General features: G+C 40.6%; 1 protein-coding gene and 1 long non-coding RNA gene across 12 annotated transcripts in view; one reads left to right on the top strand and one right to left on the bottom strand.

The window, feature by feature from the left end:
* LOC110402120 lies at nucleotides 2,863-9,574 on the top strand. Its single transcript, XR_002440913.1, has 3 exons — nucleotides 2,863-2,947; nucleotides 4,989-5,144; nucleotides 9,454-9,574. It is a non-coding gene; the product is annotated as an uncharacterized LOC110402120 (long non-coding RNA).
* Nucleotides 9,547-17,534, bottom strand: part of PPP6R3 (protein phosphatase 6 regulatory subunit 3) — a 51,769-nt gene continuing 43,781 nt past the window's right edge. For 9 of the 11 annotated variants that reach the window (XM_021403840.1, XM_021403835.1, XM_021403846.1 and 6 more), the window contains 2 exons: nucleotides 15,144-15,266; nucleotides 9,547-11,076 (listed from right to left, as the gene is read on the bottom strand). In XM_021403840.1, the coding sequence (XP_021259515.1) occupies nucleotides 11,025-11,076; nucleotides 15,144-15,266 (175 nt within the window). In that variant the 3' untranslated portion in view covers nucleotides 9,547-11,024. Of the gene's footprint in view, nucleotides 11,077-12,218; nucleotides 12,327-15,143; nucleotides 15,267-17,534 lie in introns of those variants that run through there. The other 2 variants (XM_021403845.1, XM_021403839.1) reach the window with 2 other exon arrangements.

Here is a 17,534-nt window from a genome sequence, read left to right as displayed (position 1 = left end):
TTTATTGTTATTCTTTCCACCTCTGGGGGGAAGCAGTATTCAAGTACAAACAGCTTCACAGAGTTAAGTTCTTTATTTTGCTTCTCGTAAACTCTACAATACTACCTGTTTTTTTGACTACTACCTAGCATAAAGTTGCAAATGAAAAGTAAATCCAAGATTTTTGCTCAGTGTGGTAGCTGTGAGTTTCTCTCTGTATGTATTACAACCACAAGCATGTTGCTTGGAAATTATCAACACAGAACTTCATCTGCCATTTTACTGACTATTTGTATTCAGTATTGTGAAATCATTTTTCAGTGCTGTGCTGGTTACTTCCAATTTCCCTCTTCTATTTCAGATTAGAGGACAAACCTGCTCAGCTTTCCATGTGCACTCTTCCACATCAGTTATGCATATGCTGGAACAGCCCCATCATTGCTCTGTGGGGGATTCCGATAAGCAATAAACAGGTTTTAAAAGTTACTGGAGGGGTGGGATCGCCTTCATCAGGGTGACAGTGTCTTGAGGAGCCCAGAAACAAAATGAGTTTAGGTTACAGGCTGGTGTCCAAATGTTCTACTAACGATGAACTTTTGATGTCTTCCAAGAAGGATCTAGAGTCAGTTTCAGTAATTAAATCAGGACAGCTAAAAAACTTAGAGGGGAGACAGAAGGCTGCTGTTTAGACTAATACAATCTTACGGAACAGTGAAATGTCTAAGCACTACTTGTGTTGAATGCTAACTGCCGCTCGGGCTCTCCTTATACAACACAGGCTGAGACAGCCACTGCTGTCTCTTGCAAGAAGCAACAGGATTCTGCATGCTAAGGAACCAAAGAAAGCTGAACGTGTCCATGAGCAGGGCTTGGGTTCTGCTGCTGTGCCAGTGCTAAATGCAAATAGCTTGACAACAAAGTGGCACAAGAGTGGTATTAGAAAACTCAACAGCTGGCTCAGAATTGCTCTGAATGATATCTACATACACTCTGTGTTTGAGCTCTCCTTTTCACCTTTTGTTACCAGGTCTTACGCATCTTGCATTTGGAAAGCATACCCGATGCTGTGCATGAAAACTGGCTTAAGATAGGGTAGTTCACACTGCTCTAAAAAACACAAGCTTATTTAGATTTTTTACTTTCAGAACGGAGCCAGAGAAAATTGTGTTAATAATATAGAAGGCGGGGGAAGCCTCTGGAAAGTGGAAAGATCAGCACTAAAGAAATACAAGTATCAGTTTTATAGAAATAAATATAATTACACTGAATATTCCTTCTTTGTTTCAGGAGCAATGCAGCTGGGTGTGATGGAGTGAAAAGCGTTTGTGACCAATGTGAGCGAGGTGGGCAGTTCGGCATTGGGAAAGGCACCTGGCACAGAAACAATTTACATAAGGTAAGTACAGTCTAGTGTACTGCCAACCGCTCCACCAGCCAAAATAATACCACAGGTCACAAAACAATTCTGTATTGTATGTTATTTCTATCAATCAGCCTAAGCATGGAGATCACACCACAAATGCCATCTTAAAAGAGCCCCATAGCCTGTGCAAATACGATCTGGTGAAAACTAGAGGTTTACAGTACACATCAAAGAGTTATGGGATAGGATGAGAAGAACTAGCAGAGCTCGCGTCTGTTCCCCATATAGTTCCTTGTGCCTTGACTCAGTGTAAACACTGCTCCACAGCAACAAAAACATTGGTGGGTTAGAAACATTAGTCTGATCCTAAATCCAAGACACAGCCCCATACCCGTACTAGGAAAAAATGAACTCTATCCTAGCCAAAATAATTGGTAAGTTTTGTTTCACCCCTACTGAAATGTCGATTTAGAAACAATTTTAACTGCAGCAGTTTGATTGCTCCTTTCTATCTTGCCTCCTCTCCATCTTATCAAAATGTGAATTAGATGATTAGAGTGATGTGAATTAGAGACGGTGGATTTACTGGATTCCTCACGCACATAGTACTCTGCATTTTCATGCGTCCCTACGTAAATGACTTCTAACAGTAGGATACTGGGAGAATGAGTTGGGGGATACGTTTTTATAGGTCAGGGCAGCTTCAGTCTTCCAGAGGCTCACGTGGGCCAAGCTGTATTTTGTACATTTGGGATGCAAAGATCCTCCGTGGTAGACGTTTCTCTTTCCTGCAGCAGCCCAGCACCCTCTCCTACGCTGTAGCCTGAAGTGCTGCTTTGTTCACGTTTGGGCTTCGTTCCTTGAATAACATGGACAACGGTCTTTTGCAGTGCTCTCTGTGCCCCAGCAGAAATGTAGGGATTTCAGAACACGATCAGAATTGCTCAGGGGCAAGGCAATGGTAGTCCCATAGCTAAAAAGATCAAAATAACAACGGAAAATTTACTGCCCACTAGCATTTGCTAATAGAGGAGTATCATTGCTAAATATGCCTTGTAATGCTTGTATCCTTCAGGATGCAAACATGGTGTTGTTTCTTTTTTCAAAGTGACTCCTCTGCAGCCTGGAAGGTGCAGTAATCTTTTTCTCTTCAACCTCATCCTTGTCTCACAGCTATTTTAATACTGATGCCGTGATCCCAGTCTTTGACAAGCACCATAACTTCTAAGGCAACCTTGCACACTGATTGCACTCAGAGAAAAGCAGCCTTCAGGTACTGACCTCATTTTAAAAACCAAAAAGAAACCACCACCACCACAAAAACAACCAGGAAGCACAGAAGCTGTCAGATGCTGTCATCTTCTGAAATCCTGCTATTTCACTTGGATCCCTACTAGGTTTGTACCTCTGCCCTTTAACACACTGATGCAGCAGGGGAGATCTCCACAGCACCATCTTCAGCACAGTAAAGAGAAGGAAGAGATCATGCTGGCCAGAAATATACTCACCCTGAGAACATGTGGCACTGTGCCACAAAAAAATCATTGCTCCAGAAAAGAGAAAAAATGCTCTTCACTCTGTGCCAAGGAACCAGAGCATGTGCGGGTGAGTAACAAAATGGAGTGTGGTAAAAGAGCAGGAAATAGGTTCTGGGTTTCTTATTCAGCTTTTTCCCCTCCTCTAGACACGTTCAGCCTTATTTTTGCCATACATCTTCATGAGGTGGTTTTTTTTTTTTTTGCATTGCTACCACCTAATGGTCATAATGTCTTTGCCTTAACTCTAATGGCAGCAATTTTGTCTCACTCATATACAGATTTCAGACAGAAATTATACAATAGCTTTTGTCGTTTTATCAAAAAAGAACAGGAGCAAAATACCAAAATTACTGTCAGACCTCCATCGCCCCCTTTTTCCCTCTTTCTGGGGGCAAAGTCTTTCTTCCATCAGTTTGCCCGAATTTCTAATGATGAAGAAGGTTATGATTAATTTGCAGACAGAGTAACCCTTGTCTAAATGCACACTGCTCAATAAATGAACAAGCTGCTTACAGTAATTAAAGTAATGTCATCCTGTGCTCAAATTGCTTGTGCTAATAGGGCTAATTGGCAACAGCAAGCATTAACTCTGATTAGTCATATGTGTCTAATGTCATCACCAGTGCCTATAATTTTCTACACACAGGGAATTTCACGTCTGTTTTAAATCACTTGTCTGTAGTCTGCATTGGTGTTCTTTCCTATATTACTTTATCAAAGATTATTCTATTACAATAAATGATAGAGAAGTTTGGTTTCTTTTTCAAAAGTAAAGAACCGCACTGTGGAGAACGCGACATTAGGGATTTCCAAGTCGCTCATGCTGAAGTATTTGATTTCAGATAAATTAATAAAAGCGCGTTTTCCTTCTTTTGCATATAGCCCGATATCCCCTCCTACAGGATGTAGATTATCTGCAACAGAGCATCCATCTAATCAATTTAGACCACAAGCTGTATTTCACAGCAAAACAAATAAGCCAAAAGATCCAGTGTAAATTTATTTTGGAAATTTGCAAAGAATTGTTTTCAGGAACGCAAACTTCCCAGGCTTCTGCACCACTTATTGCAGGCAAACTTTTGGAAGGCAAGCAGAACCACCATTATTTGTCGTGCTGATCCAAACAGACAGATGTTACATTGTCAAGAATCCAGTGGCTGTGAAACGCAGCTTCAGAGATCAAGGCTTACTCCTGTCCTTCTTGCATAAGTCTTTTTCCTATTCAGAGATTCTGTTCCCCCCTCAGTTACCTACCAGCCAGCCAGCAATTTCTACAAGTGCTTTTCCTACGTTATACTTACTCGATGTCTGGAATTCACGTGGCTTTCTACGTCCTCTGTTCAAATTACTACAATTTTTGAAAGCATGAAACTAAGAATACTGACATAGTGTGCTTTTTCAATTGCTACCAGAGAAGTATTTTACCCAGAACTATTTAAAATAATCAGTTAATAAAATTAATGCTCTCCACATACAGCCAGAGGCAAAGTACTGGCTCATAAAGCAGGAGGAATGAAGTGAAATTCTATTGTTTTTGTTATGCAGCTTCGCAGAAGAGAAGCGTGAAAAGCCTCTTTCAGCTTTAGCCATGCGTGCTTTTTACTTAGCTGTCTTCACCTCTATTTGGCTTCTAACTTCTAGGAAAAAGGAACATTTTCTTCATAAATGTCACGAGTGCACCATTTTTGTAATTCTGCGAATCCATCACCATATCTTTGTGCACTGTCTGGAATCTTACTTCTGTGAAATCGTGCAAGAGTATGCCAAGACAACACTGCCCAGATTTCTTAATGCCATAACAGCCTGAGCTACTTGTAGTCAAAGAGTAATTAGAAGCTGGAATCAGCTTATCTGTCCCCTTAAGTGTAATTATCTTATTTAGAGTGTAGAAAAATCTTATCTCTAGCACTGCTCTCTTATGTCCTGCAACTAATTAAGGATAAAACTCCTTCACAGGCAAGATACAAGTCTCTTTTATAATAAGCAGTACTGGGCAGTACAGACATAGTGAGTGCTGCCTCTCCTTCACTTCCTGCAGGAAGAACAGTCTGTTTCAATGTTTACGTACTCTGCTATTTACTGCAGTGTTTTGTCCGTTTCATCTACAGCCACTACAAATGGCAAGAAGGCAGCGAGCAGTCCTTGCACAGATTCATACCATGATGGTGGAGGTAGGAGAGGCCCAGCACATCATCTGCACGAACAGTTACCAGCCACTGTAAGAGAGTAAGAGCACTCCTAAAGATCAGCAGGCAACAACTCAGGTGGGTTAACTTCCTTTGGATTGCATTAGACCATTCCTTAGGCCATCTGGAAGTTTGTTACACCACAGATACCCTGCCCTTCCCACACAATGTGCTACAACAGTTTATATTTGTACCAAATTCAAAGCCGCACAGTAAACCTGCTTGTGTATTCTTGAGAATAGTGCTGGTGACAGTTGTTGAAACAGCTAAATCAATCTCACCATTGTATCAAGAAAATTTTAACGCAGCATACAGAAGCATAACTGTTAATCTATTAACAGCGCTAGTATGAGTTTATAGATGAAGTCAACAGTGATGACTCAGTCACCAATACTGGAAATCCAATCTCTTACCTAAGTTTCTGGGAAGCCATAAACACATCAACAAAAAGGCTCAAGTGGTTCACGCCTACAAGAAGCACAGCAGGGCCCTTTGACAGAAGTTGAAGTTGGCCTCAAAAACCTCCTCCCCTCATCCAATTACAGTCATGCTGGCCGGACACCAACAAAAGTGTCAACATTTGCAGAGACAGAAGCTTAAGAACATTTTGTATTCCTGACGTGCTTCAGTATGGGTTGAATCATATGCATACACGCCTCTTCCTCCTAGTATTCTAGGGTTCGGTGCATTTAGGATATGCACCACATACATGGCACCTGGCTGCATAAGAAAATATACTCTACTCATATATGTGCGTCTATATTTATGTACGCAGACTAGTTAAAAGTTCTCTTACGTGTTTGGACATATGCAGGAATTGGGTAAATAACGTTTGATGTCAGCTTCCACATCCCAAGTTCAGAGAATTGTCTTTAAAGTTCTTTAAACTAGATATACTCAGTGCCAGCGCTAAAAGAAAGCTGCACACTCCATTTGCCCTTCAGCTTCTTAATTCTGATGAAACTACAGAAAAACAAAATAATGGGATTCTGTAGATATAGCAGCATCTCAGAACTCCTAGTTATAAACCTTTCTCCCTTGAATGGTGGCTAAGCAACGTGCACAAGTCCTGTATGGCTCACTCCAGAGCAGAACCCTTCTCATCATCTTAATGATGGTTTAGTAGAGAATACAGAAGAACCACCTCCATCCCTTTTTTTATTATCTTTTTTTAAACCAAGCAGCATTAGCAAGTGATTAATAAGTGTTTTTATAAGGATACAGTAAGAAGTATAGATACAGTGCTCTGGAGAAACAAGGTCACTTCAATTTTAGCAGACAGAGCCACTAGGCTTATGTTAGCTACAGGAACCATTAGATGACAGTCAACACTTCAGATCTTCCAGTAGAAAAAAAACCAACCAAGAGTGATTTTCCAGCCACTTATTTTTGTTTGGCATAAGGGAAAACAGGTTTTATTTGTAATGTATGCATCATCAGGCTTCAGGACCTCAGCAAATGAACCAGGTTAACCTACTACCCAAAATGAAATTGTGGCCTCTAACAGAAAACCAGTTTAGATAAAGAGGGGAAGGGAAGAACCTTAGTCACACACATTTCTTCCCATCAACAAAAGCAGGAAGAGACATACATGCTGGAATTCAAAGGCAGTCCAGGCATATCTGTAAATAACACGTTCAGGTTCCATTTGAAAAAGATGAGGCAACGCTACGACTTCCTTGAGAATCAACCACCAACACAATCATTCACAGGCTAAAACAGTAAGACAATCACATCAACCTGAGTGAATGGACAAGCTGAATCTCACAACTGAGAAACCCTCCTCAACAGCAGCTAGTCAAGATTTGGTTCTCATTCTGGGTGGCATCACAAATGGAACAGACAATCATTATTTATTTAAGTTAGAGTCTTCAGAATCCAAGTTTCAAGATATAGAGAGCACAGATCACAGGAAAGGCACCCACCAGCACTCATAAGAAATCCAGAATGAGAAAGGAGAACACTCCTGACGTAGGCCCTGGAATCAGCATTACATTACTTAAGCTAAGGCCAGGCTGATGGACTGAAGGTAATGTGAGCTCATCTTGCATAGTACCTGCTGACTCAGAGATGAAAAAATGCATCTGACACTAACCCTGGCTCATCTATAGGAGAGAGAAATTTTGAAATATACTGCTAGTAGAGCAGCATGTAAAGCTCAGTTCTCTTTACTGCTTTAGCTTGTAGCAGCAGAGGAAGACGTACATGGTGACTTCCTGTGATGCCACAAAGACAAGTTTAATGCCTCTATTTTTATGCTAAGAATCTTTTTAATTCTATTGGTTTATGCTTTCTCCATGCTGTAACCTTACAGGTTCTGAAAATAATGGCACAGAAGGATGCCTAAGCCTTACCTACTAGAAAATAAGATGCAGAAACTAAGACAGAAACTTAAAAAAGAAAAAAAAAAACCCAACAACAACAACAAAAACCCTTGTTGCTCTCACATTACCTTTTAATTTCCATTGTGATTTTGGGAAACAATACACACTTCTACAGCAAAGCCTGAAGCATGCATGCTGCATTGCACTACTGGCCAGAAATGATCTGTTTAAATATATTAATAGCCAGTTATATACAATAAATACTTCTAACTGTATAAAGCATATATCAAAACAAAGTAATCTCCAAGGAAATTAAAGCTAATTTCAACAGGAACATAAGTTCATTATGAAGAATTTATCTTCCTAAGTCCTTCTTACCTCCTCACTGAAACGTCACCGTGAGTTTTCACAGGAGCGTGTAGCTGACAACGCAGGACCCAGTTTGAGAGACAGAGACAAAAGCTTACTAGCAGAAAGAGAAATTTCAAAGCATGGTTAAACTGGGTTGCATTTACAAGGATTTAATGGGATTACTTCAGCTGTCCTGCTGTCAGTGAATACCTGTCAGCAACGTATTATTAATCAAGCCAATGGCTTATACCTCTATTTAAATGGAATAACCTTGCTGACAAATTTAGTACAAGGTTTATACTTTTAATAAAGGTTGGCACTGATGTAACCAATCAAGGTGGCGAGATTCACCCACTCTACCAGGTAGCAGAGACAGGTCCGACAAGGCTGGGAGCTACTGCACACGCATTGCTGGTCTAGCTATGTTTGTAACACACTCTCGCATAAGTAAAAAAGTCCTTTCACAGAGAAGTCCTAAATCCATTGTCCCTTCATATTAACTGCCATCAGTATCCCCATTTTCAGTGACTGCACCTGTAGCCATTTCCGTGAGCACTGTGAAATGCTGCCATGCACGCATTCCGAACAAGGTCAAACTAAGCTTGCTACAACTGGCTGACTACTACAAAATACACTGCAGGAAGTCAAACCCATACAAAGGTATTGGACATCATTAGTCCACTTTGCAAATAAAATATCTTTCAAGAGAACTGAAATTCACTGCACACAAGTGAAATCTGATTAAACAGACTGGGTAACGGAGCCGTTGAGAACAATTTATCCAAGTATGTTCAAATCTTCCTAAGCCTGTGAGAAAAAATGTGTTGAGAACAGATGACGCAAGATATCCCTTCACTGCCAAAGCTTCCCTTCAAGTACAGGATTCCCAGTACAAGTAACATACTTTTCCTAGTTAGTGGGGAAAACACGCCACAGGCTTCTGAACAAGCTCACTACATCAAACCTAGGTTAAATCCCAGGCTTAACACACCTCCCAACTTAACAACAGCAAGCGCAGTAGCTCAGAGTAAGGCTGCTAGAATCAGCATCAAGTAGGTTGGGCTTACCTTATCTCTAGCACACCCTTTAGATAGAAGGCAGACTACACCGAAGCAATTTGCAAGTGCAAACTGCACTTACCACCATCACATCTCTACTCACCTGAGAGCACATGCTAGGAACTGAGGGAAAGGGGACAAAACGCTCCTTTTCAATTTTGACCTCCTGGATGAACTAGGTAGCGGACTGTCACATCAGTTCTCTATCAGAAGGAAGGACAAAGTACAAGGCTTGGCTGAACTGCAGGCAGCAGGCCTGAAATAGTTAATGAGTGACACGCTGACAGTACCGCCTTCACTCCTCACGGCTACGTAACAGGTTAATGCTTCTTGCTAGCAAGGGACAAATCACTTCACCGGAAAGGACAAAAGCGAGAGACCATACTGCTCTCCTGCACGTGGAATTTATAGCTGGCCTGCAATTCCTGCATTGCACTGAGCACTTCTGTTTCCAAAACAGATTAGAAAGCGATGAAATAACAACTGCCAACCTTAGCATTAACAGACAATATTTTCAGCAAAGGTGCACCTGGCAGCAATTGTACACTTAAACAACATAAACTGACTCAATTCCATCATTTATACGGTACAAATAAAAAGACAACCATAGTTTCCAATTCCATCTATCATAGTGTTTTCTTTCTGTTTTCACAGAGAGCTTGCACGGGCTTGCAACAACTTGCTAGTAAAATTTGCTGAGGAAAATGTAAGACAGGAAGTAATAAGTAAGTAAGTGCAATGCCATTATAATTTTTTCCTTTTTTTTTTTTTATTTCTGTACGCAATGTAATGTTTAGGCACGTTGCTTGGGACACTTTCTAAAATAAATCATTGGCCATTGTTTGGAGTATCCTTTTGGCTTTAAATACTGGTCAGGAAAACAAACAATGTAAAAATAAATGAATATAATTATTACAGAAATAAAAATGGATTTGCATCTAAAAGTGCAGGAGGTGAAGTACTTTAACCCTTTCACCAGACAATGTGGCAATATACAGAATATTGCTTCCGTTTGTTTGAGAAGGCTGTTGGAATTGTACACTGACATAGAAAATTATAAATTACACAGAATTAGTTTCCATAATCACTATATATATATACACAAACCAGCTGCGAAAAAACTGGTTTAGAACATACAAATGAAAGCCTCACACAGATCAGTACAGTGAAAGTAACAATTAACATGCTCTGCTGCCAAAATTTGTATTAAAAGAACACTATATACTTTTAAAATGCGTGTACTGTAATTACATTAGCAGCACGGGCATTTCATTTACTCGACTTGTCTAAGAGGATTACAGCGTTTAAATACGCAGATTGTTCTGAAATGTTCCATCGTATAATGCTCGGTATTAAAGTAAATCTCGGTGAATGGGTTAAAAGGCAGGTGAATCACTTAACACAACAAGCCATGTGCACTTCAAATATTCTAGTGTTTCACCTGTAAGGTATTGTTTCAAGCAAACAAGACTTAACAGAACATATGGCTTTACAGTAACATCAATTTGTCAACTAAGTTGTAGCAATAAATACTTAAAATCTCTACCAATAGACTTACATTTTTGATCTGTTTTAAACAATACAGAAAACAATTACCAATTAAAAAACCTGTTGTAAAATGTTGAACACCAAAATTCTCATTTAAATCACTTTTGTAAGCTAAAACAACCAAAATAACGTTTATAGGGCATTTCAGTTCTACAATTCTTCGCCAACCTGGAAGAAACATGAATTCAGGTGTGGTTTTTTTTGGTTGTTTTTTCTTTTTTCCTTCTTTTTACAAGGTGAAAAATGTATGAAAAACTGCTAAATACTTTGGTCACACTAATCGTCAAATAGTTATGTCTCAAATACATTAGATTTGTGTATTCACTTTCTTTTTTTTTTATAAAACTATTCTTACAGCCATTTTTAACTATAGTAACACTACTGTCATCATTACATGGGTAGCAGGATCTTATTTCACAGGCCACCCGTTAATTAGAACAATACAATATAAACATACGCAAAAATTATTGGTATTTCTCAATGTGCAATATTTTTACACTTATGAATTTCTGTACAATGTCTTAAAATCTAGAATATAAATGTTGCTGGTCCTGATCCCTTGCAAAATTAGTGCAGCAGTAACTGGCTTCAACAGGCTCTAGATGAAATCCTCAAGAAACGCTCAAACACCCGGGTATCAGTTCATTTTCTTCAGCCAAGGCAGTAGACATCACATATCATACAGGGCCATTAACAGATGTCTCTCCTAAAAGGGTGCGTTGATCAGTCCTAAGAGGCCAAAAAAGGATGTAAGTGTATAAGAAACAGGCGGTGTCAATCTTTTTTCCACATGCCCAAATTTGCAGACAATGCTAAATTAACAAAACTAGGAAAAGCTGCTGAATTCCTCAAGGTGGAGACGACTCGCAGAGACATCTTGACAGATTAGAGCACCGGGAAATCACCAACCACGTGAAGTTCAACGAGAGCTGGGTTCCCCACCTGGGATGGGGCAGCCCTGGCTGTACATATAGACTAGGGAACAAGAGGCTGGAGAGCAGCCTCACAGGAAGGGATCTGGTGTTCTGGCCCATGGCAAGTGGATGGGAGCCAGCAGTGTGCCCCGGCAGCCCAAAGGGAATGCAGCAGGCCCAGCACTGCTGCTGGATGAGGGAGGGAGTGTCCCACTCTGCTCTGCGCTGTGCAGCTTCACCTCCAGCACTGGGTGCCATTTGGGTGCCACAGTACCAGGACACAAAACTGTTAAGAGAGCGTCCAGAGGAGGACTATGAAGATGGTGAAGAGTCTGGAGGGCAAGGTGCGTGAGGAGTGGCTGTGGTGCCTGGGTGTGCTCAGCCCAGAGCAGAGGAGCTGAGGGGAGGCCTCATGGCAGCTGCAGCTCCTCACAGGGAGCAGAGGGGCAGCACTGAGCTCTGCTCTCTGATGACAGTGACAGGACCCAAGGGAACAGGAACGGCATGGAGCTGTGTCAGGGGGAGGGGCAGGGGGTGTCAGGGTAAGGTTCTGCACCAGAGGGCGGTGGGCATGGCCTCAAGTTCAAGGAGCATTTAGACAATGCTCAAACTAAACCAGGTTTAGTCCTGGTGTGGAGTCAGGAGTTGGACTCTATGGTTTTTGAGGGTCCCTTCCAACTTGGGAAGTTCTGTTCAGACAAGGTTGTCACTAGCAAAGGCTGTGACATTTCTTCCAATCTACTGATTTCTCCAGTTGGGATTACAAGGTTCTAACATTTGCCCTACAGTGAAGCCAGAAAACACGATGTTTTCCTGCAAGTATAATTAAACTTTTCAGAATAGAATTCCACAGAGCTAAAAAGAGGGAACAAGCTAATTACATGTTCTTCCCATTCATTTTCTGGAGTTCTTTCTATCTAGTTTGGGGTAGCCAAAGTAACTCAGCACACTAGCAAAATGCGTTTGATCTTTATTGAGTTACTGAATGATCTCTGTCGATGCTGATCTCTCCCCTAGAGAACCGCTGATAAACAGCACGATTCTGAGACTTCTCCACATCTTACTCTGTAAGGCAAAAGATGATACCGGGATACATACTTCAGTTTGCATTTGAAAATAAGCAGCTAAGACATAACAGGAAAAACAACTGCTTTGTTGATTAAGTTTATAAGCTCCTGTCTCACTAATACTTTGAACTTCAGTCCATTAGTATGAAAGGTTGATGAAGTATGGAAGAAGTTAAAGAACAAACCTGTAAAAGTGAAAATGATAACAGTACATACAGTCCTAGATAAGCTTGGGTAAACGCGTGAGCTCAGTTGCTCTGGTGTAACACAAATGAAGCGATCAAATCAGTTGCGTGTAAAAATGTGAAGAATTACAAGCACCAAAAGCAAAAAATCTCAGCTTCCACTTAGCGCAAGTCTACTGAACACATGTGGCGTTTCCTTTAAAGAATATTAATACCATTTGGAACTACATGAGAAAAGTTACCTGTAACTCCTGTTCTCTGATGGTGTACATCACAGAGAAGCCACTCTTGGGTCCGTGCTCTACATGCACATGACCAGCAGGAGTCCCCCTAGCTAAGTCTTTGGCTGCTAAGCACTAAAAACACTTTTTAAGAAAAAAATATGTACATATTAGATATAAAAACAGACAGCACTAGACAAAGTTAAACACTTTTTAGAGAGACCTGGAAGGTAAGAAACAAGTGCTGCACGGACAGGAGTTCTGACAGTTCAAAGAGCAGTAAACTGTGTACTAATTGGAAAACACCCATGACAGAGAAGGGTTCCTAGCAGAGATTATTATTACGGCCACCAGCCAAAGACCTACCTAGGGACTCCTCCCGCTAGTCACACATGCATGGAGCCCCAAAAGTACAATTCAGTTTATCTAGATATTTGTTCTGTACTTATATGAGGATCTGCTGTGACAGTCACCTTTAGAGAAAGCACTGAGCAGCGCTGAAGCCAGCCACATTCAATGAAAGGAGTTCCTCGAGATTCCCTGTAACCCAAAAGCAATCCGAGGAACTGCTGGCTGTGAGAGCCCTCTGTTGGCTAAGACGAGCAGTTTTATTCCGAAGGCAATCACCTAGTACCCACACTTTTTCTTCCCTATAATGTAATGCTTAACACTGCTAGCAATACTGTACTGATAAAAAACAGTACCTTCAGATAAAGAAGAGGCCGTGGAAGACTGAGTTTCTGTGCTTCCCCCTTTAACTAAGTGTATAGTTTTTTTCCAGTTGCAATCAGTTTCTTGGTTAAGTTTATCAAATGTACGCAGATCAGAAAGTTCTGGCTTACCAAAAAAGGCAGCAATATTTTTGTGTAATCTTGGGTCCCGGATGCAAAACATACCAGCTCAAACTAGTCCCAAACAGACAGAATCTCTGATTTCCAATAGGCTTGCACCTTTTTTAGTTTCCATAAAGTATAATCAAAACATTCAGTAGAGTTACGATGTATTATACATCAAGCTATCTTCTAAATCTCTCCTTGCACAAGTTTCACATTTTGTCTTGACTAGAAAGTAAAGAGTAAAATAGTGTCTACAGTCTTAAAAAATGGCTAATACTTTCAGAAGATTTCTGTGAGAAATAGTTCCTCTAATAATAATTTTAAATCTATGAAAGTCAAGAAAATACCTTTTAAACGATTGTAACTTAATTATTAAAGTATACCTGTGCGTATTTATCTCTACATACTCGGTATTATACACCTGTTTATACTGCAAGGCAAAAGCCGTCCCTGGAATTGCCTTTAATCAAGCAAATCCCCCTCCCTTCAGAATATGCTCCCGTTCAGAAATCCTGCACCTCCCCCAAAAGAAGGCAAGGCAGCACAACACGATTCCTCCAGGCTCTGCCCTGCACGAAGGGGAACAGACCCTTACGGATTACTGAGAATTCAGTAACTGAGTAACACATTTTCCTTTTAAAAGGGTTTTCCTTGAGACAGCGCAGTTCCTCTTAGCAGCCTAAATTCTGTCTAGATTAGGAAACGCCAGGAATCCAATCCCTTAGCATTAACAGCAACAGAGTCTTTTGGGAGCCAGGTTTTCACCAAACACCGCTTCCAAGGGTGGAATTCTTCTCACCTACTTTAAAATTCTTACAGCATTTCAGAACAAATTTCTCTGTTTGACAGCTGTCACCTCAGAATTGTTTACTGAACCGCTATTCTCCAAGACTGGACTAGCAGCCAAGCTGCCAAAGGAAAACATTTCTTTCCTCCAATACGGATGCTGAGCAATCCAAACTGCTCCTTATTTCCAGAGAATTTTATTTCAAGCAATCTATGTACTTGGAGAAGTTTTCTCCAGATCTACAAGTGTTTAGATTAATACCTCATGAAGACAAAGGCGCGATCAGTAACTGATTGGAAATCAGAGGCAATTATTTGACTAGTTCACAATTAAACAAGCATGACTTAAGGCATTTCCTTTCCACACAGCTGCAATGGTGGACTCCCCCCCCAGCTGTTCTGCAGTACAAATACAGAATGAAAAACAAACAGTAGCCCCAACTTACGTCAATGTTCAGGACAAAGTCAAACTTATCTCCCTTTTTTCAATCGTAGCTTTCATAATTATCATCAAGTTTGTGTCGTGAACCAATACATGTAACAAAATGGAGTGGGAATAGGAATATTTACAACAATATTTGCAAGACAAATAATACAAGGCAAATATATTTCTGACAACTCAAGAATCTCAGTATGGCTGGACAACATAGCTGTAAGAATCTCATAAATAGATGCAAGCGCCCACTTAGATTGACTTAAACTCAGACCTCCTTGTATTAGTTCTATTTTAGAAAAACGTATAAGCTGCTACTTAGAGAGAGTTGAAAGCATCCCTGAGTGCAGTTACCTCTGTTCTGGACTGCTGTTAGTGGGCTGCAAAGCTGAAGGAGCCTCTTCTGCAACCTCTGCATTCTCTTCTACCACGTATTTACAAGAAGCATCCTGCGAGGTAGACAATTTTCCTTCCTCACTACATGAAAGGAAACAAAGTATTGAATTTGTAAGTTTAATTTTTAAGTTACAAAACATTTCAGGCAACAGCAGAAAATAGGGAGAAGGGTTTGGTGTTTCACATGCAAATGGATTTTAAATTATGACTGAAACATGAAGATCAGGCATATGACTCCGGACTTGACAAACACTTAGGGCAGCGGCGTTCAAAACCATTCAAAACTGACTGGATAAAAATGCAGGAAATACAATGATTACAAATGCAACCAGGAAGTAAATAAGGAATGTGCGTGAAGCCCAAGGTGGTAACAATCGGGGTTACAATCCTTTGCTGTACATACCGATAGGATTTCAACACTCTGAAGCCATAAGTATGCAAAGATAGAAGGAAGAAAGTATAAAAGAAATTCAAGGTTCCCGTAGAAACTGACATCGACAAAGAGTGTCCATAAACAAATCAGCAGAATCACTAACTCATCACCATTTCTATTAGTAAACTACCTGCAGACTAGACTGCACAGTGAAGCACGATGCAAGTATTGTGCAGTACTGATACCATTGTTTGCTCCACTGCAATCCATCAGCATCTTCTCAGCCATGAAAACAAACGCAGTTCAGTGATCAAGCAGTGCGCTCACACTGGGAAACACACTTGAGTTTTGCCCCTATAGAGAAGCATAAAAGCTCTGGCTTCCCACCCTGTCCCGTTTATTCAGGCCCTGATTAGCACATTACTGTACAAAGTTAACTGTACACCTGCAAGGGTAAAGGGTATTCTACAGACGACCAAGTTGTTTCCTGCAGCTGTAAGTCTATTTAAGTTGCTGGGAATGTTTTAAAGTCACTGCTGATTTCTCTTCCTACTCTTACAGTTCTCCTCTCAATGAACCCTCCCTTTTTCAAAAAAATCCTTTTCTTTCCTCCTCCATGTCCCTAAATCTACACAGCCTATAAAATACTGCCTTTACATGGTGAACACTCACCAAGACCCATTTTCCCATCTCTTTTATTCCCTCATTTGTCTTAAGACTCTGTGCTTTAAATACTTGCCGCAAAGACCAGGTCTTTGCTAAATTTATTTGTATTATTTTTAAAGAGATAGCCTCCATTCTCCTTCTCAGCTTCTTATTCTCCCTTATGAACTAAGCTCAAAACACATTTTTGAAGCTTTCCACATAGCAGCTCCTGTCCTGATGACGCTTCTCTTCTCCTCAGTGCCGATTTAATCACCATCCATCTTCTGTTGGCAGAAAGGTCTGAGAGTATCCACTCTGCCAGATACACAGGTCAGAGTATGAGCGCCACTCATCATCTAAATTGAATTTATTTTTTTTAAGTATTATTTCCTCTGGACAAAATATCCATTTCCCATTTGCTGTCTGAGCATATTTAAAAGTAGGTTTAAAGAAAGCCACGTGAGCTCTGACCGCTATGAGGCTGCTTATCTCTGCATCAGTCTTAAATAGTCCACGTTTAAGATCTCATCCCTTCAACTCTCTTCTACACTCCAACTCCCCCTCCCAAATCAAGATCCCAGATTCATATTCCCTCCCTCTGCACCTCCCTCCTCTCAGCTGCAAAGATCCGTAGCTCAGGCAAGTAACTCCATGATGACAGGCAGTAGCTGCCACCACATGCTGCGTACTCATATTAACTTCATTTTCTGCACTCATATCAGAAGCCACAGAACTTGTCATTTAAAGCTGTTTAAATGTGAAAGCACCACTGATACCCAACTGCGACTGAACTGTAACAACAGAAGTTCAGACCATATAAAAGCATTCTTTAAAATACAGAAACACAGAGCAGATGCATCATTTACTAAGTTAAGAAGTCATTCTGATTCCATGATATACCACTCCAGAGTCACACTGCTCCTCTCAAGTGCTGAGGTTCAATTTCTGTAACTGCCACTTGACTTTCTAAGTGCTGTGCGGTCAGAAACGCTCCCTCCCCCATACGGAAAAGCATCTCTTGGCACTTGATTTGAGTTACAATTTATTGCTCAGATAATCAGAAGGATGGAAACAAGAGTGACTGAAATCTGTTACATTTCCATTCCCAGAGCATCCAGAATCAACTCTACTTATCTACTAACAGGACAGCTAGAAGTGAAATGCATTTAAGAAGGACAGCGTAAGGACTAACACTGGGAAGTTTTTCCTTTGGAAAGATAGTGGCTTTCTTAAACAATCCCTAAAACATACAGTCAATTTCTTCTCAGCATTTAAAACTCAAATAGAGACAGATATTAGGAAATAGAAAGAAGGAGAAGAGGGCTGGATGC

The sequence above is a fragment of the Numida meleagris genome, chromosome 6 (assembly GCF_002078875.1).
Source record: "Numida meleagris isolate 19003 breed g44 Domestic line chromosome 6, NumMel1.0, whole genome shotgun sequence".
Lineage (NCBI taxonomy): Eukaryota > Metazoa > Chordata > Aves > Galliformes > Numididae > Numida > Numida meleagris.
The sequence above is the reverse complement of the archived record's forward strand: the minus strand, read 5'-3'. Positions and strand labels throughout refer to the sequence as shown.